Genomic DNA, 25,349 nt, shown 5'->3' with positions numbered 1-25,349 from the left:
TTGGATCTAGAGTCAGAGGAAGGTGGTTCTGTGGAAAGAACGATGGATACAGAGCCCCAGAATCACAGGGTCACACACTTAGAACTGGAAGGGAAATGAGAAGCCACCTAGGCCAAATCCCAGATTTTAAAGATGAGAAACTGGGACTCAGAGAAGTCAGATGGTGGTGCTCAGAAGATCTGTTTGTTTGAATCTTGGTTCTGCTTTGAAAATTGCAAATGGAAATCTGTAAATCTCTGTGACCTTGGCAAAGTACTAGGCCTCTCTGGGCCTCAAATATCCTTACCTCTAAAATGAGGAGGTTGGATTAGATGATTTCTAAGGGCCCTTCCAGCTCTAAATCTGTAATCGGATAACTCCAATATTATTAGGTCATGCTTTATGATCCAATGTTTACTGTGCCATGGTACTGAAAATCTGCTTAAGTGGTTACAAAACTCCCCCCACCCTGAATTTAACTTTCCACTCACTTGCCCTAAATTGTCCCTATACACTTAGGTTTGGTACCAGTGAGACACTTGGGCCAAACAGCTGGGTGAGAATGTACGTGCCTTCCCTTGAGATCTATGGGCAGCAACACGCCTGCTCACCCTCATACTAAAACAACGTCGTTGGACCACAAGATTTAGAACTACAAGAAAGCTTGGAGATCATCTAGCCTGGTGCCCTCATTCCACAGATGAGAAACTGAGGCCCAGAGAGAACCTTGCCCAAGGCCCCCTGGGAGAGTGATACAAATGGTTATCATAATTACTACTCACAACAAGGTCTGGGCCTGGATTCAAAATCAGGCCCCTGACTCCAGATCAAGTGTTCTTTTTACAAGCCCATGCCTGTTGCTGTTTTTTTTTTTTTTGCTAAGGGAAAGTAATAATAATAACAGCTAACATTCATAAAGTGCCTACTATGTGCCGCGTGCTGTGCTAAGCGCTTTAAAAATAATTATGACCTCATCTGATCTTCACAATAACCTGGGAGGTAGGTATCACCCCCATTTCACAGACAGGGAAACTGAGGCAAAAAGAGGTTAAAAATGGTAGCAGTAGCTAACATTTCTAAAACACTTACTACATGCCAGGCACTGTGCTAAGCACTTTATAATTATCTCATTTGATCCTCACAACTCTGTTTTGTTTTCTGTTTGGGTTTTTTTTTTGAGGGGGGAAGGTGGGGCAATTGGGGTTAAGTGATTTGCCCAAGGTCACACAGCTAGTAAGTGTGTCAAGTGTCTGAGACCGGATTTGAACTCAGGTCCTCCTGACTCCAGGGCTGGTTCTCTATCCACTGCACCATCTAGCTGCGCCCCCCACAACAACTGTGGGAGGCAGGCGCTATTATTATCCCCAGATGATCATTCCCTAGATAAGGAAAGTAAGGTGACCAGAAGTTAAATGACTTGCCCAGGGTTACATAGCTAGTAAATACCTGAAGCCGCATTTGAACTCTGGTCTTCCTGATTGTGCTCTGTCCACTGTATGTTTTCATATACTCATACCAAAAGATGCACCTTGACCTCAGTAGAATCCATCAGATGAAGTCAGAAAGAGGCAGGGACAAAATATAAGTTACAGTCAAACCTCTAAAAATCCAACTAAAAGATATGTACACTCTGGTTAGTAGAGAAAATAAGCTGGTTTGTTTATCCTTCTCACCTCAAATGTTAATAATGAATTTAATCTCGATCTACTTCTGCCCCTATCACTCCTTACCTTTCTTTTTAAAAATTAATTTTTATTTTTAGCCTGAACTTAACAAAAACCAAATTAGAATGGACAGTTGCATATACACAGCAGAACAGAAGGGAATGCATATCTATTATATAGACTTTCCTAAGACATACCTATGAATATATTACATTCTCCCATTAGCTTGTTATCAAGCAGGCACTTTATTAAGTGCCCCCTCAGTGCCTAGGCCTATGCTAGGTGCTGGGGGTACAAAGACAACAGCAAAACAAACCCTGAAATGGAGCAATTTACATTCTAATGGGGGAGACAACATGTATATTTTAAGTATATATGAAGTGCATGCAAATATAATACAAAGGGAGGCTGGGGTGGCCATGGAGGGGAGCACTAGCAGCCGGGGAACCAGAAAAGGCCCCACTAATCCAAGGCTTGAAGGAAACGAGGGATTTATGAGAGGAAGGAGGGACAGCATTTCCAATACAGGGGATGGCCAAAAGCACAGCAACAGGAGATGGGAAGCACCCTTCGAGGAACAAGGAGGCAGGTGCAGCTGGCCCATGAAGTACATGGAGGGGAGGAGTGGGTAAAAAAGGCCGGAAAGGCAGGATGGGGCCAGGTTGTAAAGAGTTTTAAACGTCAAACAGAGGAATTTCTATTAGATCCCAGAGGAAGAAAGAGCCACTGGAGTTTAGAGAGTGGAGGACAGGTCAGATCTCAGCTTTAGGGAAATCCCTCTGGATGGAGGATGGACTGCATTAGAAGCTATATCCCTGACAAAGATTCATCTTTTTTATTATACTATGTTATGGAAAGAAAAAAAAAGACACTGTGGATCTAGGCAACTGCCTTAACGTAGAAATTCTGGAGGAACTGATGAAGGGCAGGGAGGGAGGGCAGGGCACAGGGACAGTTACTTACAATCTCAGAAGCAGTCTATGGGCAAAGTGAACTTTCAAGGTTTCTATGGTATGGCAGAGAAAGTCCTATGGAGATGAGTCAGGGATACACCGTAAGCTCTTTGAAAACAGGACTGTTTTCTGCCGTAATGTATCCACAGGGCCTGGCACAGAGTAGACACTTAATAAATGACTGTTGACAACTTGAAAATTAACTAAATAAATAAAGGAGACTGAGAAGGAGCATTAAGACAGGTAGCTTCCAGAAGAACCCAAGAGGAGAGCGCAGCCAACAATGTTAAATGCTCTGGAAAGGTGAAGGACTAGGAGTGAGAGGCCATTGTATATGGCCCTTGAGATGTCAATCAATCAATACCACCAGGTCCTGCTCCAGCCCAATCAAAGACAAGGCCCTGAGGCACACAAACTGCCTTCTGACTGGGCTTCCAGAGGTCCCTGGGGCCGTAACATGATCGTAGTCTTGGTCCTACTTGCTATAAGGATGGCACCCAGAACATGCCACCACCCACCTTCACTAGCAACAGATAGACTTCTTGCTCATGCCTTTTGTGAGGGGTGCTTCTTGAGGACTCAAGGCCTCCCTTGCACAAGGTCATCACAATTCACTTTTGTGGCCATTCCAACTAAGGCCATGAGAGATAACCATGAAGCTTCTATTCACCTGCCTTCCTCAGCATACATTTCCTCTCCCCTACCCCTCACCTATATGTCCAGCTTTTGCCATCATTTACAAATGTCCTACTTCCATGATCAAGATGTCTGAGACCCCTTTACCTGATCACAATCAGGTACCATTCCACCTGTCCCCATGTCTTAATCCTCTAGACCTATTCATCATCTTCTCTGTGGCCTATGGTGCACCCTCAGACTTTAGTATTTTTCCCAGGCCATCACTTTAGCTCTGGATATCTTGTCCTCCCTTCTCAATCTTAGCCCAAGTGAACAAGTTCAACTCTTTATGCTCTGCTCTTTTTGCAGGGGGGTGGGGAGTTTGGGTATAGGTTGTAGAAAGTTTTTAAAATCAAGAAGTGTTTGTTGTTGAGCCGTTTTAGTTGTGTCCAACACTTTGTGACCCCATCTGGGGTTTTCTTGGCAAAGAGTGGTTTGCCATTTCCTTCTCCAGCTCATTTGACAGATGGGGAAATTGAGGCAAACAGGGTTAGGTGACTTGCCCAGGGTCACACAGCTACTTAAGTGTCTGAGGCTGGCTCTGAACTCAGGAAAAGGAGTCTTCCAGACTTCAGGCCCAGCACTCTATCCACTATGCCACCTAGCTGCCCAAAGTCATGAAAGGAGCTTGGAACTAATGCGGCAGATAGGCAACTATAAATTCTTGTGTCAATGACATGATGAAAATGACATTTTAGGATGATTAATTTGGCAATGGGGTGCAAGCTGGATAACAATATAAGAGAATAAAATAGGAGAATGTTCTGTCTTGCTTGGGAAGGCCACAAAAGTGAGTTCTGATGGTAATTCAGAGGTATAATTTACAGATAAATTCTTAGTGAATCATCAATCTTGTAACACTATTAGTTATTTCTTAGGGACTAATCTGTAGGTATGGCATCTCGACCCTTTAAGCTATAGGCCTAAAATGTCACCCAATAGTTTTAAGGAGGAGTTTCTGGGTTTTGTGGCCTTGAGCAACAGGAGTGGGCAAGTGCGCCAAGCCTAGATCAGCTGGGACAGGAGCGTGGGATAAAATAAGGAGGGAGTCAGTTTCAATAAAGGTCATCAATTTGGAGCTGGAAGGAACATTAGAGACCATACAGTTCAATCCGTTTATTTTAGCGCTGAGGAAAACAGGGTGAGTGAGTTGTCCAAGGTCACACAGGAGAGCAGCAGCAAACTTGGGATTCAAACCCAGGGTTTTCTGTCTTCAAATCCAGTGCTCTTTCTATAAGACCACAACACTGGATGGAGGGAGGAAAGATGCATGTTGGTAAGTGACACCTGACAGACTGGCACCGAGTGCCAAGAAATAGAACAGGAGGCAACGATATGCTTGGTTGGTGCCATGAGTTTTGTAGGGATTGTGACTGGGCTCCTAAGGGGAGAAGCAAGGAATGTCAGTCATCAAAAGGATAGCTTCTAACTATTCCTCTGCTAACCAGATTCCGATGTGAGTCTTTTTTCTGTTCTTTACGAGACTTGATAAAAATTGTTCTATGTTTAAATTCAGCATTGGCTAGAGCACTGGGTTTGGAAGCAGGAAGGCTCCTTTTCCTAAGTTCAAATCCACTCTCAGACACTAAGTAGCTGTGTGACCCTAGGCAAGTCATTTAACCCTGCTTGCCTCAGTTTCCCCATCTGTCAAATGAGCTGGAGAAGGAAATGGCAAACCACTCCAGTATCTTTGCCAAGAAAACCCCAAATGGGGTAGGAAGAGTCAGACTCTACTGAAACGACTCAATAGCAAACAAAACACTAATACTTGAAGGGGAATTAAAGACCTCCAGCGGAGATTTAAAAACAAGACAAAATCAGATATCCCCAGGTAGAACAAGGTAGGTAGAACGATTATTAGCCAGGAGTTTTTAAGATGCCTTTAAGATTTAAGTTGGTCTCTATAAGCCTAAAGTTGTGGTTCTGAGCCACAGATTAGGCATAAATATTTATTATCCATTCACTACTCCTATTTAAAGAAGCCAGGGAGCTGTTTAGTGGAGAGAAGAGTAACTGGAATTGCTAATTAAATCTGCGGTCTTTATTTCCATTTCTTTGGCTATTTTTTCTCTTTGGTTAAAATAAATTACATGGTTGCTACAGTATCTTGGGTTTTTGGATTACACTTCCTATATTTTACTCCTCCTAAACCTATTTAACATATTCCTGGTAATCCTTAATTCCCACCCCTCAGTACTTTCTTGTTTTTCCCATAAGGGCACCTTGAGGGTGCTATGGTCAGAGTTCTGGGCTTGGAGTAAGAAAGACCCTGAGCTCAAATTCAGTCCCAGGCATTTGCTAGCTGTGTGACCCTGGCCAAGTCACTCTATGCCTCAGTTTCTTCATCTGTAAAATGGGGATAATGGAGATAACAGCACCTACCTCCTAGGGCTGTTGTGAGAATAAAATGAGATATGTGTAAAGCATTTTGCAAACCTTCAATCACTATATAAATGCTACATATCTACTACTTTTCCATTCCTTTCCCTCCTTCCCTGTTCCCTGCCTCAGACATGCCTGTGACAATCAACAAGCAAACGTTTATTAAGGGCCTACTACGTGCTAAGCATCGGGGATACAGAGAAATGAAATACTCCCTGTTCAAGCTTATATTCCCTCCTCCAGCGCAGTCCCACTGTATCATTCCATCTAAAATAAGTACATAAATACTTCTAAATCCAGCTCACAACAATTCCATTATACATTCCCCGACCAAGTGAACAACAGTTCTAAGGTCATTACGATGCGTGCGTTCCTCTTTGACCAAACAGGGATCTTTGCCATTTTTCCATTACACAAGCTTTACACGGAAGGTGAAAACACTCATTGCGCTGAACTGCTGTTCTTTATGAGCTAGTTCTTGGGGCACAATAAAAGTGGGATAGGAATTGACCTCATGGATGGTTAATTAATTACAAGTAAAAAAAAAAGTTTGGCAACACACTACAGTTAAAGTTTCCAGAGAGAACAAAATTTATTCTTTCTCATTAAGATGGCATTGTATAGATAATTATGTCAACTATCTTTTGGGAAGAAATACAGGCTTGCTGACTATAATAGAATGCTTTGCTTACAGGGTAAACTACTGATGACTATATGGAATTCTTTTTCCCTTGCCATTGAAAAACAAGTTCTTCTTGGTGCAATCATTCGGGCTTTATGCAACATGCATATATTCACGTCCTTTTATCATCTCCTGAATATGAAATTATTGGTTTACAGATGGTTTATTCACACAAACACACACACACACACACACACACACACACACACTCTTTTTTTGGGCTCAAATTGACTATTTTAGGGGCAGTATCAGTTAATACTAAATTTCTTCAGGGCATTTATTTACTTCATTGTATTTTAATGCTGCGATAATTTAGTTCAAATAAACAGAAAGGCACATTTTGATATTGGGCAATTTCCCATAAGACACTCTGTTTGCCCTTTATATACAAAGGAAACTTCCAAGCCTTAATCATTTAAACAAATTCCAGTTTCTCAAAACTTTTAAACTTTTCAGAAGACTAGACTTGTTGATACTGTTGTAGGATTTCCTACTACACTAGATGCATCAAAATAAATTACTATGGGACTTGACTATTTTAATGGATCTGGGAACTCAGTTTTATCAATCAATAAGCATTAAAATGCCTACTATGTGTCAGGCACCATGCTAAGTACTGGAGATAAAAATACAAAAACGAGACAGCTCTTGCTCTCGTGGGGCTTATATTCTACTACTATGATACAACAGAAAATACAAAATAAATACAGAGTGCTTTGGTGGGAAAGAGAATGGTGGTGAAGGGATAGGGGAATGTCACCTGGGAAAATCAGCAATGGCCTCTTGAACCAAGTAGCATTGAGCTAAGCATGGAAGAGAGACAGAGTGTCCTTAATAGAGTTCTGAAAAGCAAAGGTAAAGAGGAAGGGCATTCGAGGCATGAGGAAGGCATGTACAGGGAACAGCAATTAAGCCAATTTGGCTGCAGCCTAGAGGAGTAATTATAATCAGCCTAGAAATGCTAGAGCCAAACTGTGAAAGGCTTAATTTGCCGAGTAAAAGAGTCTGTATTTTCTGACAGAGGCAAGAGGAAGCCACAGGAGCGTCTCAAACAGGAGAGGGAGTTGTACTTTAAAATATCATTTCCTCATTTCTTACCTGGATGCACTATTTTGAGATTTCCCTGACTTCTCATGCCCAAGGAAGTTCATTATTGGGGTAACCTCATCACCCTGTAAGGCCTTATCTGGCTTGATTTTCCACCTCATCACTTCCTCAGCCACTCTGGAGGCTGCGGCCATGCACTCCAAACAGGATGGTCTCTTCCCCCAAGACTCCTCTCTACCAACCCCATTTTTCTATTTCCTTTTGTGTTTTGTATTCCCCCGTTAGACTATAAACCAACTGGAGCCAGGGACTGTCTTTCTTTTTGCCTAGCTGTATCCACATAGTAGGTACTTAATAAATGTTTGCTGACTGATTGGTTCACATCAAATTTGACAGCTGTGTGGAAGATGGATTAGACAGGAGAGAAATAAGATGCAGGGAGACCAGTTAGGAAGTTACTGGAATAGTTCAGGCCGGAGGTGACGTGGACCTGACGTAGCACCAGTGGGTTAGTGCGAGTAATGAGAAAGGGCTAGCTAGGAGAGATGTGGGAGAAATAGAATCTATAAGACTTGGCAGCTGATTTTTTGAGGGGGGGAGAATGTGAGTGAGGGGTTGAGAACATCTCTTAGGTTAGAAACCTCTGCAACTGGAAAGGTGGTGGTGGCTTTGAGACGAACAATAAAGTTGAGGAGCAGTGTACAGTTGAAGTGAAAATATAATGAGTTCAGTTCTAGATATATTGAGTTTTTGATGTCCATGGGACATCCAGGTGTAGATACAACAATGAGAGATGGAAGATAAAGCTAGATATACAGATCCGGAAGTTATCTACATAGAGATTCTACTAGTCAGACAAGTAGAACAGAAGTGTGACAGGAAAAGCCAGTTAAGGAGAATATCCAGAAGAAGGGGGTAACCAATCCACCAATCAATCGGCCAATCAAAAGGCATTTAATATGCGTATACTATGTACCAGTCACCATTGTAAGTAAAGTAATACAAAACCAAAGATGAACCAGTCCCTAATCTTAAGGAATTTACATTCTATTAGGAGAAGAAACATATACATATCAAGGAGATTAAAAAAAAAAACTACATAAAAGAAAAACAAAGAAATTTGGGGAGGGGGCACTGGCATTGGTGGTGGTGGTAGGGGGCAGGAATTGGGAAAAATCTCAAATGGGAGGAGGCTCTGAAGGAAGCTAAGGATGATTCTAAGAGGCAGGGATGAAGAGGGATTGAGTCCTAGGCATATAATGTACTGAGACAGGAGATGAAATGCATTGTGGAAGAAGAATCAGAAGGCCTGTTTTAGTGGATGGACTTCAGAGTACAAGAAAAGTAAAGTCTAATAAACCTGGAAAGGTAGGGTGGAGTAAAGTTTTGAAACACTTTAAAAGGCACACAGGAATTGGCATTTAATCCTAAACGTAACAGCAAACCGCGGGAGTTCATTCAACAGGGCAGTTACGTAGTCAGATCCATACTTTTGGAATTACACAATGATATTACTATAAAATAGAAATGTTTTAACCTACAAATGAAAACTACTGCAAAAATATGAAATAGTTATTTGAGTCCCTACTATGTGTAAGACACTGTATCAGGTGTCCTGGGAGATACAAAGATGTCTGAAACAAGGTTCCTAACCTCAAGAAGTTTAAGATTTCATCAAGAAAACAAGAGAGAAACAAGTTACAAATAAACAAAAAGGTAAGATTTAGATAATAGTTCACGAAAACAATGTACAGGATGTTACAAGTTAGTACATGAATACTTACCAAATAACTTAGATATGGAATAATGGTTATAAAAAGTTCAGAGAGTGCTGGTCAGATAAGGTTTGATGGAAGACGTAGGATGTAGACTTTTAGGATGGTCAAGATTTAGAGACAGTGAAGGTGTCCATCCATGGGATGAAAGTGAGGTTATCTCTTGTATTAAATGCTAAGAGCAGAAGCAAAGATGTAGTAAAATCCAGTACAGCTAGCGTGGACGATCCAATAAGGGAGTAACAGGAGTTAAGACTGTCAATGTAGGTTGGTATGTGGTTCACCTGGTGGGCAAAGATTCGATTCTGTACTCTTGGGCTACTCAAGCAGTGTCAATGTCTTTTGGAACACAGCCACCCTTGGCAGAGTGGTGGGGGAGTGTTAACCTCTCTTAGCAAAAATATTTCAGTATTACAATTTTTCCTGTAATACAGCAGTCCTATGTCTGGGGCCTAAAGGTTTCTAGGTCTGTTCCTTGCTGAGGCACTGAAAAGCAATAAAGATGAACCCACCCAGCTCTTCGCACTGAAGGATTCCGCTATCTCCAACCAGCTCCCAGCAACAATGCTTCTCATCAGCATAGCTCCCAGCAGACAGCTGCAAAGTATGTCTTTCCCCTTTGCATATCATCTATTTTAAGAAGTGCAACACAGGGGGGCCAGAGCCAAGATGGCGGCTGGAAAGCAGCTCCCCCCAAGGTCCCTCCAAATACCTATAAAAAATGGCTCTGAACAAATTCTAGAGCTGCAGAACCCATGAAATAGCAAAGGGAAGCAGGGCTCCAGCCCAGGACAGCCTGCATGGTCGCTGGGAAGGGTCTATCACATAGAGCTGGGAGTGGAGCAAAGCACAGCCCAGAGTGGGCCACGCCAGGACCAACCAGACCAGGAGCCGGGCAGAACAGGTGTAGCGCCCTGAATCAGTGAGCTGTGGCAGTTACTAGACTTCTCAACCCACAAATGCCAAAGACAACAGAGAAGGTTAGTGGGAAAACCTGTTGGGACTGAGTGAAAAGAGTCTGTGGTAGGCCACCACCTGGGGGAGGTGGTGCAGCTCTGACGCTGCTTACAGAGCTACAGCTGCAGTTGCTTCCAGCCCCAGGCCCACCTGGTTGGAGGAATTAAGAGGTGGATTAGAGCAGGAGTGCTGAGCCTGCTGAAGATCTGAGTCCAAGCCGGGGTGGCAGTTCTTGAGGAAGGAGGAGTGCTGGTGTGGCAGAGTTGGCTGTATAGAAATAGCTCTGAAAACAACAGCACAGCCCCTCAAGCTTGGGACAAAGCACTCTCTACTTTACAAGCAGTCGTACCCCGACAAAAAGCTCAAGGGTCAAGTAGTTGGCTGGGAACATGAATAGGCAGTGAAAACGGACTCAGATTCAGAATCAGACTTTTTTTGATGACAAAGAAGACCAAAACATACAGCCAGAAGAAGTCAACAAAGTCAAAGAGCCTACATCAAAAGCCTCCAAGAAAAACATGAACTGGTCTCAGGCCACGGAAGAGCTCAAAAAGGGATTTGGAAAAGCAAGTAAGAGAAGTAGAGGAAAAACTGGGAAGAGAAATGAGAGTGATGCAAGAAAACCATGAAAAACAAGTCAATGACTTGCTAAAGGAGACCCCCCAAAAAAATACTGAAGAAAATAACAGCTTAAAAAATAGACTAACTCAAATGGCAAAAGAGCTGCAAAAAGCCAATGAGGAGAAGAATGCCTTGAAAGGCAGAATTAGCCAAATGGAAAAGGAGGTCCAAAAGACCACTGAAGAAAATACTACCTTAAAAATTAGATTGGAGCAAGTGGAAGCTAGTGACTTCATAAGAAATCAAGATATTATAAAAAAGAACCAGAGAAATGAAAAAATGGAAGACAAATGTGAAATATCTCATTGGAAAAACCACTGACCTGGAAAATAGATCCGGGAGAGATAATTTAAAAATTATTGGACTACCTGAAAGCCATGATTAAAAAAAGAGCCTAGATATCATCTTTCAAGAAATTATCAAGGAGAACTGCCCTGATATTCTAGAGCCAGAAGGTAAAACAGAAATTGAAAGAATCCACCGATCGCCTCCTCAAAAAGATCCCAAAAAGAAAACTCCTAGGAATATTGTCACCAAATTCCAGACCTCCCAGATCAAGGAGAAAATACTGCAAGCAGCCAGAAAGAAACAATTTGAGTACTGTGGAAACACAATCAGGATAACATAAGATCTAGCAGCTTCTACACTAAGGGATCAAAGGCCTTGGAATATGATATTCCGGAGGTCAACAGAGTTAGGATTAAAACCAAGAATCACCTACCCAGCAAAACGGAGTATCATGCTCCAAGGCAAAATATACTTTCAACAAAATAAAGGACTTTCAAGCTTTCTCAGTGAAAAGACCAGAGCTGAATAGAAAATTTGACTTTCAAACACAAGAATCAAGAGAAACATGAAAAGGTAAACAAGAAAGAGAAATCCTAAGGGACTTGCTAGAGTTGAACTGTTTTGTTTACATTCCTACTTGGAAAGATGATGTGTATAATTCATGAGACCTCAGTATTAGGGTAGCTGAAGGGAATATACATAGATAGATAGATAGATAGATAGATAGATAGATAGATAGATAGACAGATAGACAGACAGACAGACAGGCAGACAGAGGGCACAGGGTGAGGTGAATATGAAGGGATGATATCTAAAAAAATAAAATCAAATTAAGGGATGACAGAGGAATATATTGAGAGAAGAAGAAAGGGAGAGATAGAATGGGGTAAATTATCTCGCATAAAAGTGTCAAGAAAAAGCAGTTTGTTGGAAGGGAAGAGGGGGCAAGTGAGGGGGAATGAGTGAATCTTGCTCTCACTGGATTTGACTTGAGGAAGGAATAACATACACACTCAATTGGGTATCTTACCCCACAGGAAAGAATGAGGAAGGGGATAAAAAAGGTGGGGATGATAGAAGGGAGGGCAGATAGGGGGAGGAGGTAATCAAAAGCAAACACTTTTGAAAAGGGACAGGGTCAAGGGAGAAAATTGAATAAAGGGGGACAGGATAGGAGGCAACAAAATATAGTTAAGTCTTTCACAACATGAGTATTGTGGAAGGGTTTTACATAATGATACATGTGTGGCCTATGACAAATTGCTTGCCTTCTTAGGGAGGGTGGGTGGAGAGGGAAGAGGGGAGAGAATTTGGAACTCAAAGTTTTAAAAGCAGAAGTTCAAAAAAAAAAAGGTATTTTTGCACGCAACTGGGAAATAAGATATACAGGGAATGGGGCATAGAAATCTATCTTGCCCTACAAGAAAGTAAGGGAAAAGGGGATGGGGGGGAATGGGGTGACAGAAGGGAGGGCTGACTGGGGAATGGGGCAATCAGAATATATGTCATCTTGGAGTGGGGGAAGGGTGGAAATGGGGAGAAAATTTGTTATTCAAAATCTTGTAGAACTCAATGCTGAAAACTAAAAATATTAAATAAATAATAATAATAAAAAAAAGAATGTGAGAAGAAAAAAAACGTGCAACACAGACAGCTTGAGAGAAAGATTAACCCTCTTTCAAGCTATAGATGGTGACAAACAGTAACGTAGCCTTACTTCAGAGAATCAGCTTAAAGCAAAGCAATGCCTCTCTTCCACTCGGCGTAGCTCCCGAGCAAAGCAGCCAAGCAGCCAGAGACCTTTTGCGTCTCTACTCAGATGTCTCAGCTTAAAGCAAATGCTACTCTATCTTACTGTAATCTGTCTTCTGGGGTCTTGGCTTCCACTGCCTTTTATCCCTGGGTTCCTTTTATGCCTGCTTTGGTTGCTGACTCATCTCAGAGACCCACCTCTGATGCAGGTCGAAAAACTCAAATCTACAATTCTATCCAGTATGGAAAGACAGACAATACACAAATTTTCCCATAGTCCCCCCAAAAAGTTCCTTGACTTATAGTTTCCCACCTACATCCTTCAAAACTCTGAAATCATATGGAAAGGAATGAAGGATCAATTCAACTTAGTAAACATTTATTAAGCGCTTACTATGTGTCAGGCACTGTGCTAAGCATTGGGGATACAAAGAGGCAAAAGATCACCCTGGCCCTCAAGGAGCTTATAATCTCTACTGGGGGGAGGAAACAAGCAAACAAGCATGTACAAACAAGCTATACGCAGGAAAAATGGGAAGTGATGAAAACAGGGAAAGCAGTGGAATTAAGAAGGGTTAGGGAAGGCTTCCTATTGCAGGTGGGATTTTAGTTGGGACTTAAAAGGAACAGAGGGGTGGGCAGTTCACGCAGAATGTTCCAGGCATGGGGGACTGCCGGAGAAAATGCCCAAAGCTGAGAGATGGAGTGTCACTGGATTGAAGAGTATTTGTTGGGGAGTGAGGTGGAAGAAGACTGGAAAGATAGGAGGGAGGGAGGTTATGAAGAGCTTTGAATGCCTAACAGAGTATTTTATATTAGATCCTGGAAACAACAGAAAGCCCCTGGAGTTTACTGAAGGGGGGGGGATGGGGGGAAGGGAGGTATTTGACATGATCACAGCTGAGCTTTAGAAAAATCACTTTGATGGCTAAAGGAGAATACGTTGGAATGGGGAGAGACTTAGGCAAGCTGACCCCACCAAACTGCCCTGTGGTTAGCTTTACCCTCAGTAAGTACAATACTCTTCCTCCTAGGCTGCTTTCAAACAGGTCATATCTAATACATTCAATATGAAAGACAGTTTTCTGCCAGGTCTGCTGTTCTTCTCATATGAATTTCTTTTTTTTTTTCCCTGTCCCTTTCACCAAATAAAATTTCAGTATATGAAAGGGGCAGCATTCTACCTGTACCATTTTTTTGGGAAGAACATTCATAATATAGAGGTATAAGGCTTCTGCACAATCTAAATCTATGGTTTCTCTTCTTTCTCCTGAGCCATACTTTTCCATATATTTCTCCTGATCTTCCCCCTTTCCCATCTTTACATTGAAGTTATTATAGTGTGTGCTGATTTAGTTTGGAGAATGTTATTGCTTTCTTCATGGAATTTCTTTTCCTCTTTGTCCTCAGCAACCAGTGTTATTGAGTAAACTGCAATATGCTGATGTCCTTTTTTGCAAATATTTATCATTAATGCTGCAATACATGAAGACCAAAATGTCCCATGAAATCACACAGCTTTGGGGCACATGATAAAACTCACTTTGCCATCATCGCTGCAAAAGGGGAAGGAAGAATCAGGAATCATAGGAATCAGGGTCATTTGGAAATGCTTCCTGTATGGTCCTGGTTTCAGACTGAGCCCATTTTCTGAAGACCAAACTAGCTAATCATTGAGAGGCCCATCTCTAACAGGAATCAGCACCTGGAAGTGATTTTTTTTGACCATGACAAACTATGAATCAAATGCAAATATCCTGCTAAATAAAGCAATTATTATCATTCTATGAGGTGAATTGTTCTTTGTTCTATTAAACTGCTCTTCATTTCTGACTCTCTTTTCTCTGTATTTTTTAAAATTTATGTCATACATTTGATGTGTATAGACAACGACCATCTCATATATCTAGCACCTTTTGTCCTGAAGAATCTCAAAGTACTTTACAAATGTAAATTAACCCGCAAATTACACAAAAGGAACACTTCACCTATGTTACTAAAAGCAATAAAGAAAAGCAATCATACTCCTAACAAATGGTTTTTCTTAACTGCGTCTCAAGGTCTCTCTTAAGAACTTTGGAACTGATTGTGTGACATGGGAGACACTGGCACAGGACCGCTCAGCATGGCATGCCCACATCAGAGAAGGTGCTGTGCTCTGTGAGCGAAGCAGAATTGAAATAGCTCAAAGGAAACGCAGGATGCGCAGATTTAGAGAATCCACCCCAAATGTTCACATGGACTATTTGTGCCCAAGCTGTGGTAGAGCATTCCAAGCTCGTACTAGTCTGATCAGCCACAATCGGACACATTGAAACTTGACTCTAGCAGCATGGTGATGTCATTTTGGTCCTTTTCAAGAACAAAGGACAACACAAGAGAACATATTGTGTAAGGAAGTTTGTTTAGGTATTTGGTGGGAAACTAGGTAATGTAGTGGATAGAGTGCAGGGCCTGGAGTTGGGAAGACTCATCTTCCTGAGTTCAAATTTAGCCTCAGACACTATTTGTGTGACTCTGGGCAAGTTGTTTACCCTGTTTGCCTAATCCCACCTCAGACACTTACTAGCTATATGACCCTGGGCCATCTGCTTCAGTTTCCCCATCTTTAAGATAAGGATAATAATACCACCTCTATTCCAAGGGCTCTGAGGGAAAAAATGTGATTCTAATTGTAAAGTGATTTATAAACCTTAAAGCAAAAGTAATATTCCTCAGCTAATTTGACAGCTGAGGAAACTGAGGCAAACAGGATTATGTGACTTGCCCAGGGTCACACAGCTGGAGCAGGAACGGCAAACCACTCCAGTATCATTGTCAAGAAAACCCCAAATGGGGTCATAAAGAATTCGACAACACTGAAAATGACTAAACAAAATTTCTTACAGAAAGACAAGTGTTTAACGTAAAAATCAAAAATAAAAACAGAAGCAAAGGCTTTTAAAATGATGGCTTAAATACTGGGTCATCTCCAACCACTTTGCTATTTCCTCTATTGATGTGGGTATTTTTTCCATGCCGGTCCATTTTACTTTTCTACCGACTTGAACATTTTTTCTTCTTCCCTAATTCCTTGGCATATGATCTAAGTGGCCCAATCTTGGCACATGAATAGATTGTCCAGTTACCACACACATCTTTCACAGCATGCCTTCCCATCTATCCTGTTTAAAGGAAAGATGTATTTAGCCATTTTTCAGTTGTGTCCAACCCTCCATGACCCCATTTTGGGGTTTTCTTGGCAAAGATACTGGAGTAGTTTGCCATTTCCTTCTCCAGCTAATTTGACAGCTGAGGAAACTGAGGCAAACAGGGTTACGCGACTTGCCCAGGGTCACACAGCTAGTAAGTGTCTGAGGCTGGATTTGAACTCATGAAGATGAATCTTCCTGATCCCATGCCCAGCGCTCTATCCACTATGCCACCTAGCTGCCTTTAAAGGAAAAAAAGAGGTTGTCTTTTACAGGTCAGAGGCATGGCTAGCTAAAGATACTCCTTGTAACTATAAACAGATGAAAGCTTCTGTCTGTTTATGGATGCTGCCACTGCTCCCGAAGAGGAAAGGGATGCTGGTCACTAACAGATGCTGAGATGGAGATACTGTAAATAAACTTGTGTACAAATTGCCTCAATGTGCTCAGGGCTCAGGGAACTCCTGAAGGTGTTTGCTCCACTGAGAGGTAGATGGCTGCTTAATAAGCTGTTAAATCATTCACAGACACACATAAAAAGATTTCAGACAAGAACCAGAGGACATTTAGGATAATGTCTGAGTCTGCCCACTGAAAGGAGCGATTCCCACAAACTGGGTACCAGGAGATGCCACAGAAGGTTTCACATATGAAACAGAACCATCCATAGGCAGCACAAAGTTGGAAAGTAGTTTTAACCACATCTACCAAAAAGGGCCCATCAATCTTTAATGACTAATCCCTTATTACCTTAGAAAGCTCTGGCAATACAATGGCCCTCTGCGCCCTAGTGGTCTAATGCCTCACCATCACTGGAGAAAAGATTTGGACTCTATAATCATTTGTCAGCTCTGGATTTTCAACTGTTTTCTAGACTGATACAGAAACAAGATGAGATCATAGCATAAGCACCAGGCATGAGTGTAGTCCCAGGGAGAAAACAAAATGAAACAAAACTTTTCTCTCGTGCCAATAAGGAAGGAAGGGACAGAGGATTCGCACTGAATATGATAAAATAAAAAGTCTGTTTTTCAGAGAAACTTGAGAACAGAGAAGTTATTCAAGCTTAGCTGATATCAATTTAACAGTTTTTACACAAATGTTTATGATTAATCCTCCTTCTTTGGAAACTGAAGACTTGAATATTTAGGAGTCAAATAACAGCGCTGGCTTCTCACTTTCTAATAGGACAGAGAATGGGATTAAACCTGTGATTTCATTAATACAGGGTGGTCCCATGTAAGGAAACTCCCTCTACCAACGCAAGTTAGTACCTTTTCTGTGTCTTAGAAAGTTGCCCAGAGCAATCAGAGGTGGAGAGATATACATGCCCAGGGTCACACAGCAAATACCGTGTCAGACGTGCAATATGAACCCACGTCTTTCCAGCTCCAAGGCTATCTCTTTCTCCAATTTGCCATGGCTGCCTCTAAAGAAGTAGCATAAAAAGTTTAAAAACTAAGATTCTCCCCAAAATTGTATTAAATCAATTACATACTTCCCACACTTTCATGGATGAGGCAGTTAGGTGGTACAGTGGATAGAATGCTAGACTTGGAAGCAGAAAGACCCGAGATCAAGTCCTCCCTCAAACACTACCTAACTATGTAACCCTGGATGTATGGATCTGTAAAACAAGGATAATAATAAACACCAACCTCACAGGGCTTTGAGGATCAAGTAAGCTAACAAATGAAAACCTTTTTGCAAGCCTTAAGCCCTAAACAGCTATTATTATTATCGCCAATTGGAGCAACCTCCCCTCCAAAAATATGTTGATCCCAACCCATCCCTCTTTCTATTCCAAGCTAGGCTCGCCTATGTCCTCCCACACGTCCTCTGCTGGGATGTACCCAATGCAGCCTTTCTTTTTACTTTACCTTTCTTGTCCTTCTGTGGGCACCAGGGCAGGTCTCAGGCTCCTCTTCAGCTGTTAGTCCTGCTCTATCCCTCCATGACTGACCCACCTTCGTTGCCAATCATACATCTCTTGGATGGTTTTTTTTAAGTCATTGTTTGTTTGCAAATTGCCACTGAAAACACACTAAAGCCCATTTATACCTAACATGTTTCTCCATTGCCTTTGGTAACATCAAGCAAGATCCAAAGTAGGAAAGATGTATATTCTAAAAACGGGCAGCTAGGTGGTGCAGTGGATAGAGCACTGGGCTTGGAGTCAGGAAGACTCATCTGCCTGAGTTCAGATCCAGCCTCGGACACTGTGTGACCCTGGGCGAGTCACTTAACCCTGATTGCCCCAGTTTCCTCCTCTATATAAAATGAGCTGGAGAAGGATATGGTAAAGCACTTCAGAATCTTTGCCAAGAAAACCCCAAGTGGGGTCACAGAGTGTCAGACACAACAGAAAAAACAAACAAACTTGACTAATAAAAAACAATAGGGCTCTTACTCATTAGTCAGTGCCCCACAGGATACAGCCTCATCTCTGCTGCATCTACAAGGAGATCTGGGGGACAGGGAGTGAGTAGGTTCTGGGCAGGGTAGATGTTCCCAGTGGCCCTGAATAGCTGCTGTGGTGAGAGCCTGGTGAGGAGCTGGATTATACAAGTGACCGCCATACACCCGCTGGAGTCTACAGTACTGACTTCGGAGGCTGTCTGGACTATGATATAAATCTGAATGGACCAACCCGCTTAGACAGATTCTACAGATGGGCAGGCAATATGCTGGCCTCAGAATAGCTAGCATTAGCATAGCGAGTTAAGGTTTGCAAAGCACTCTACAAGTTAATTAATTTAAATAATAAGAGAATGCGTGGATTGCACCTGGGAAATTGTGCAAGACAAACATCTTTTCACACCAACATTCTTCTGATTGGTGTCCTGGTTCTAAACAGCCATGAATTATGAAATACTTCAAAAATTGTAATGGTTAACATTTACATGCCACTTCGAGGTTTGCAAAATTATATATACATACATACATACATATATATATATATATAAAAAGTGTGTGTGTATGTGTGCGTACATGTATAAAAATATATACATACATATACGTATATATATATATATCTATGTCTATCTCTATATATCTCTGTATCCATATCTATCTATCTATCTATCTATCTATCTATCTACATCACCTCGTTTGGTCCTTACAACAACCCTGTGAGGTAGGTACTATCTTCCAGATGGGGAAACTGAGACAGAGAGTTTATGTGACTGCCCAGGTTCACACGGCTGAGTTGCTGAGACAGGATTCAAACTCAGGTCTTCTGGGCTCCAACTCCAGCCCTCTATCCACCACGTCACCTAACTGCATTATCACATGTGTAACAAGGAATGATAGGGCTCCCATCAGAACTCTGGGGTACTGGTCTCTGGCATCTTCCAATTCTCCTATTCTCTGTGTGAGTATCAGTAAAAGGGCTGTGATTATGATGTCTGTGAAGGTGACAGCGCTCCTATATAAAGGGGTGGAAATGTTTTTTGGGCAGAGGTGAAAGGAGATTCTTAAATAACTTCTTCTTCCCAAAAAAATCCCTTCCATGAAATATGGAGAGTATTTTGCAGTTCATAGGCTCACAGATTTAGAGTGAGAAGGGAACCGAGAGTTCATCCAACCTAAACCCAGTTCGGTCCAATTATACACGAGGAAACTGGGTGTCAGAGAAGTCAAGTGACTTGCCCAAGGTCACACAGGTAGTAAATGGCCAAGCTTAATAAGAATCAGCCTATAAAATAAAGTGAGAAAGTCAGTTCCCCAAAATTATACAGGGGAAACACACACACATACACACAATCAGTCCATATAATAAAGTGAAAACCAGTCCCCGAAATTATATAATGGAAACACACAGAGACATACAACACACACAGAGACAAACAGATACACACACCCCCTCTGGATACATTCCCTTTTGTTTCTACAACTGGTGTTAAAGTTACCTTGGATCTATTCTCAACTACAAACATAAAATATTTCCAAATCCTTAATCTGTTCTTGGACCTGTACAGATCCACAGGTGGGAAACCATGAATGAGGTATCATAATATGGAGCAGCTGTGGGGGAGTCCCAGGACATATATAGCGGAAGAAGTAAATTCGTGAGTATAGGAACATAGCTTGGAAGAGGTAACATGGGGACTTCAATTTGATCAAGGAGACAATCATGTATTCCAGAACACAGCTGATGAGTCAAAAAGAACCCTTTTGGGAGAATGACGACATTCAGTTTACATAATGCAATCATATTGGTTTAAAGTGTGCCTCAAAGCCATAAGTAAATCACTTTGAAAATAGCTTGTTTTTATCACATTGATTTCTGGATCTCTCTCTCTCTCTCTCTCTCTCACACACACACACACATCCTAGCCACAGAGTCATCCCCTGTAACAGAGGTTTTAAAAAACAGTTCACCGTCAAGAATTAATACATCAACCGTGGCTGACAGGATACATGATACTTCGTACTCATATATGGTCCCAACCTCTGCAGAGAAGGGACAGAGGTACATTTTCTCAATTTTTCTCCAGGTCCAAACTTAGTCATTACAAGTAAATAACTTTTTTTTTTAACAGAACATCTATGACAAAAATGAGCTTTTCCACAGCTTACAGAAGAACCAGGGTAGGTGTGCACATCCCTCCTGGAAGATTTGGTATCTCTGGCCTCTACCCCAATTCTTACCTGCAAGTAAGTGCACAGAGGTGAAGCTCTTCTCCAGTTTACCCAGGAGCACAGTCAGAAAAGAGTCTGAAGCCAGAGAGGAGACATCTTGAGAGCTCTGATCATACACCACCACCTTGGGATTGCAATCAATGTCAACCTGAAACGCAAATAAGTGGGATATTTGGAAGAACAAAATGAGAGATCGCCTCAACTCCACCAGCCGGCAATTCGTTATCCTACTGCAGATGTCTAGGCAAGGAGGTAGTGCAGTGGATAGAGGTCTGGAGTTAGGGAGACCTGAGTTCAAATGTGACCTCAGACGCTCAGTAGCCGTGTAACCCTCGGCAAGTCACTTAACCTCTCTTTGCTTCAGTTTCCTCATCCGAAAAACGGATATATCAATGGCACCCACCTCCCAGGGTTGTTTTGAGGATGAAATAATCCTTGTTAAGCGCTTAGCACAGTGCATGGCACGCAGAAGGAATTATATAAACATTAGCCCAGGGGCAGGGAACCTGTAACACCACACTGAAGGGTGCTTGCCTCTGTAGTCCACATTCAATTTCATGTCTTTCATGGCATTGGATGTCTCCCGTTTTCTGTTTGCAGTTAGAATAAAAAAGGTGATGTGGCTAAATAACCGGATAGAGAACCTCACAAACATTCATTCTGTGTATAAAGACTTATTTAGAGGGAAAATTAATGATGCCATTTCCATCTGAAGAATTCATCTCACCTGGACCATTACAAATCTCCTTGTAAAACCACAAAAGAAAGAAAGGTCAGAAAACAAAACATACAGAAAACTGGCACACCGAGGACCCCGACCTACTAAAGCATATTTTTAAAAAATGTTTCCTACAATGTAAGAAACCGGTTGTTGCCAGGAAATTATTTTATAAAATATTTCAGGAAAACTTTTAAACTTGATTTAATGAAAAATGTTTATGAGGAAAAAAAAGAATGAACTTTTTTAACCATAAGACTGGAATGCCGCAAAGTTTTATGTTTCTCTCTATAAAATCGGTGTCCTAAAATGTATACTGTTTCACTTTTTTTCCCCATAATACTTTGAAAAATGGTGTTTAGGGAAGCGGTACAGGAGAGAAGAAAGCATATTGGGTTTGAAGCCAAGCCCTGCCCCTTACTACTTGTGTGACCTTGGACAAGTCATTTAAGTTTTCTGGGTCTCATTTTCCTTATTTTGTAAATTGGGAATGGGGGTGGATTAGAAGACTCCTATGAGTCTCTTAAATAAACTCTTAAGTTTATTTGACTTTGAACCTCTACGTTCATTTGTAAAATATAGTGAATGATGTTTAAATTAAATAAATAAAAGTTACTCAAAGGGCAGACCGGTGGAGAACAAATAAAAAAAAATTTGTTTTTAAAAATGTAAACTTGTGTTTAATTGAGAAATATTCTTGACTCTAACCATAACACCTCACAAATGGTAAGTACATGATGTAGCAAAGTTAAAAAGGATTTTCAGCTTTCACATATTTGCTTTTTCCAGCTGGATGGAGGAATGTTTTAGTTTAAATTATTCCTCATTCAATGTATCCGTTTATGAGAAAAAGCGAGAAGTTACCTTATGTTTTGCAGAGTGCTGGATCAGTTCTGTAATGAACACTTTGTCCTGCTGCAGCCTTCGCTTCATAAGCTTGGAGCAGTTGATATTAATGGCTTCCAAAATGTGGGATGTATTGTATTCCACAAAGGGCCGGCTATCAATTAGGAGGACTTTCTCTGTTCCACTTTCGAGCAGAGCCACCAACCTCTCAGTAACAATTTGAGTGCCAGTCATCTCATCAGCCATGTCAACAATAAGTCCTCTTTTATTATACCTCCTTTTTTTAAAATTGGCTACGATGATGTAATGGTTGTGTACTCAAAGGCTTAGCCACTCCATTGTACCCAAGATGTATGAGGTCAGCCTGGTAGCGACTGGTAAAATGAAATTTAAACCCATTTGCAGCGAGAGTCCTCCAAGTGAATGTCTCTTTCTCTTTCCTGCGGATTCGCTGTTACAAAAGGCTCATTCCACAAAGCGGCCCCTCACATTAGATTCATAAAGAAATGATTGGAGTAACCATTTCACAATTCCAACAAAAGATGCTTTAGGGCTCCCCCTGCATTACATCATCTTTTACCTTGGCACCCTCTCACCAAGAGCTTTACGATGGAGTGAGAGCCTGTATGAAGAGCAAAAACATGGGAGACAGAAAAAAAAAAGACAGAAGGAACATTAAATTACTCAGTCTGGGCAATTAATAATATTTACATAATTACATTTGGCACTTTTTTCATTTAAACAGGAAGAAAAGCAATGGGCTTACCCCCAGAGAAAGCTCAGGTGGTAGCGGCAGATTCACGCCTAACGAAAAATGGAAAATGGCATTGTGGACCAACAAAGGTATCTCCATGAACGTATGACCTTATGAGGAGAGGACTAGGTTACTCTGGAAAGGGAAATTACTAACTCCATCACGTTTGTTTACTATTTGGCAATATTCCAAAGAATGACTGTCCAATTCCAGGGTAGAGAACCCTCTAGAGCAGGAATAAGAAATATTTTGTACCTGGAGAGAGAGAGACAGACAGACAGATAAGGAAAGACAAACAGAGAGACAGAAAGACACAAAGAGACAGAGAAAGAAACAGACAAAATAAGACAGACAATATGTACAAGAGAGTACCACAAGAAGGATCAAGTGGCAGAGGTCTCATTAAATGGGGGAGGGCGATCAGGTAGGCAAAGATGAGAGCCCAGGATTTTAAATTACTTCTGCCATTTAGCTATTAAGAGGACTGGGCAGCTAGGTGGCACAGTGGATAGAGTGCCCAGCCTGGAGTCCCTGACTTCAAATCTGGCCTCACACGTTTAGTAGCTGTGTGACCCTGGGCAAGTCACTTAACCTTATTTGCCTCAGTTTCCTCATGTATGAAATAAGCTGGAGAAGGAAATGGTAAACTACTCCAAGAAAACCCCACCAGCAGGGTTACAAAGAGCTGGACAGGGCTGAAAAATGAGTGAAGTACAAATTAGGAGGACCACAGACAGCTAACGGATATGTCCTGAGGCATTTTCTGGAGGAAGATGCTGATTTTGATTCAACAAATGGGTCCTTACGTCCTCATTTTAGGATGATGCCTACTCTGTCTACCTCATGTGGTGGTTGAGAAAATTAAATGAAAATAATAACAGCCAAAAGTTTGCAAATAACTTTATGCTCATTATTTTACCCTCAAACGACCCTGTGAAATAGGTCTAATGTTATCCCCAATTTACAGATGAGGGAGCTGAGGTTAAGATAAGCACAGTGATTTGCACAGAAGCACATCTCGGAGCAGGATTCAAAGTCGGGTCTCAATGACTCCGAGTCCAGCGACCTCTCCCTTCCAGACACCAAGTCAGGTGGCTAGACAGAAGGTTGCTTCACAACCCTCCCTGGTCTTTTTCTAAACTTTGGTTCTACTTACGCACACGGAGGCTTTATACACTTCATTATATAAATATAAGTTCATTTTTGCCACAATGCGTGAGCCCTAGTCTGAGAGACAAAGAACTACCACATTTCACCCAGAGGAAAAGAGGGACGTTACATTTCTAAAATGGAATCTTGTAAGAAAACATGAGAAAAGCAGTGTAGCATAACAGGTGAGGGGCAGGTCACTGGAGACAAGACTCTCATTCTGACACACAATAACTGCTAATATTTTCACAAAGCTTGCAGGATGGTGAAGCATTTTACATACACCATCTATGCTGATTCTCACACCTCCGGGAGGCAGGTGCTATCATTATCCCCATATTACAGTATCCACCAAGACCAAGAAAGGTCGCCTGATTTCCCCCAGGATTTTACATTTATCCAGTGTCAGAAGTAAGATTCAAATTGAGGTCTTCCCGAATCCAGATCCAGCCCTGCTGCGCCAGTGTTAAACGTCTCCGTGTGCTAGCTCTGTGACCAAGGAGAAGTCATTTAAACTGCCGGCACCTCTAACACAATAAACCAACAGACGGGTAAGGTAGATTGGCACTGGTGGATGGAATTCCACACCTAGTGTTTCCCACACCGAGGAAATGACAGGTCCAGACTCATCTCAAAAGGGGAAAATCCTTTTAAGATGTTCAAACTGAACACGGGCATGAACACTGGCATGTCTCTGGTCTCCAAGACACCTGAAAGCTCCCACACAAAAGCCGTTAAATCCTCTAGTACTCTAATAGCCAAGTTTTTCTCAGAGCTTAAAGAACAATTCGCTACTGACATGTTTTGGACTTCTGAGACACTAAACCCATGTTATTGCATGTTTTTAGAATCTCAGCGGAGCAGGAAGGGGCAGGTGGTAAAATGGGGGCAAAACAGTTGTTTCCTATCCAGTCAATCAAAGTGTATCAGGTTCCAACAGTGGTTATAATGCCGTGCTAGACTCTGGGTACAATAGCTGGGGTTAGCATTTTCTCACTCCCAAACCAAGGCTCTTTCTAAAGCGCTATGTTATTCCCTAAGTAACTCAACTGCGAAGAAAACCAGACTGAAAATATCCCACACGACTAGATGGCAAAGAGGCCGGAGCACTGGATTTGGACCCTGGAAGACCTGAGTTCAAACTTGGTCTCAGATAACTTACTAGCTGTGTGACCCTGGGCAAGTCACTTAACCTCTCTTTGCCTCAATTCTCCCATCTTTAAATGGGAATAACTAACCCCTACCTCCCAGGGTTATTGAGAGGATAAA

The 25,349-nt window shown here is 41.7% G+C and overlaps 2 protein-coding genes across 4 annotated transcripts in view; one reads left to right on the top strand and one right to left on the bottom strand.

Moving 5' to 3' along the window:
- BORCS5 (BLOC-1 related complex subunit 5) overlaps positions 1-14,311 on the top strand; it is a 135,625-nt gene extending 121,314 nt beyond the window's left edge. The window contains exon 4 of the mRNA XM_036758357.1: positions 14,189-14,311. Within this exon, the coding sequence (XP_036614252.1) occupies positions 14,189-14,311 (123 nt within the window). The remainder of the gene's footprint in view (positions 1-14,188) is intronic.
- DUSP16 (dual specificity phosphatase 16) overlaps positions 1-25,349 on the bottom strand; it is a 101,976-nt gene that overhangs the window by 32,548 nt on the left and 44,079 nt on the right. For 2 of the 3 annotated variants that reach the window (XM_036758353.1, XM_036758355.1), the window contains 2 exons: positions 22,196-22,799; positions 20,623-20,761 (listed from right to left, as the gene is read on the bottom strand). In XM_036758353.1, the coding sequence (XP_036614248.1) occupies positions 20,623-20,761; positions 22,196-22,423 (367 nt within the window). In that variant the 5' untranslated portion in view covers positions 22,424-22,799. Of the gene's footprint in view, positions 1-20,622; positions 20,762-22,195; positions 22,800-22,943; positions 23,145-25,349 lie in introns of those variants that run through there. The other variant, XM_036758354.1, reaches the window with a different exon arrangement.

This window comes from Trichosurus vulpecula, chromosome 5, assembly GCF_011100635.1.
Source record: "Trichosurus vulpecula isolate mTriVul1 chromosome 5, mTriVul1.pri, whole genome shotgun sequence".
Classification (NCBI taxonomy): domain Eukaryota; kingdom Metazoa; phylum Chordata; class Mammalia; order Diprotodontia; family Phalangeridae; genus Trichosurus; species Trichosurus vulpecula.
This window is presented reverse-complemented; position numbering and strand designations above follow the sequence as displayed.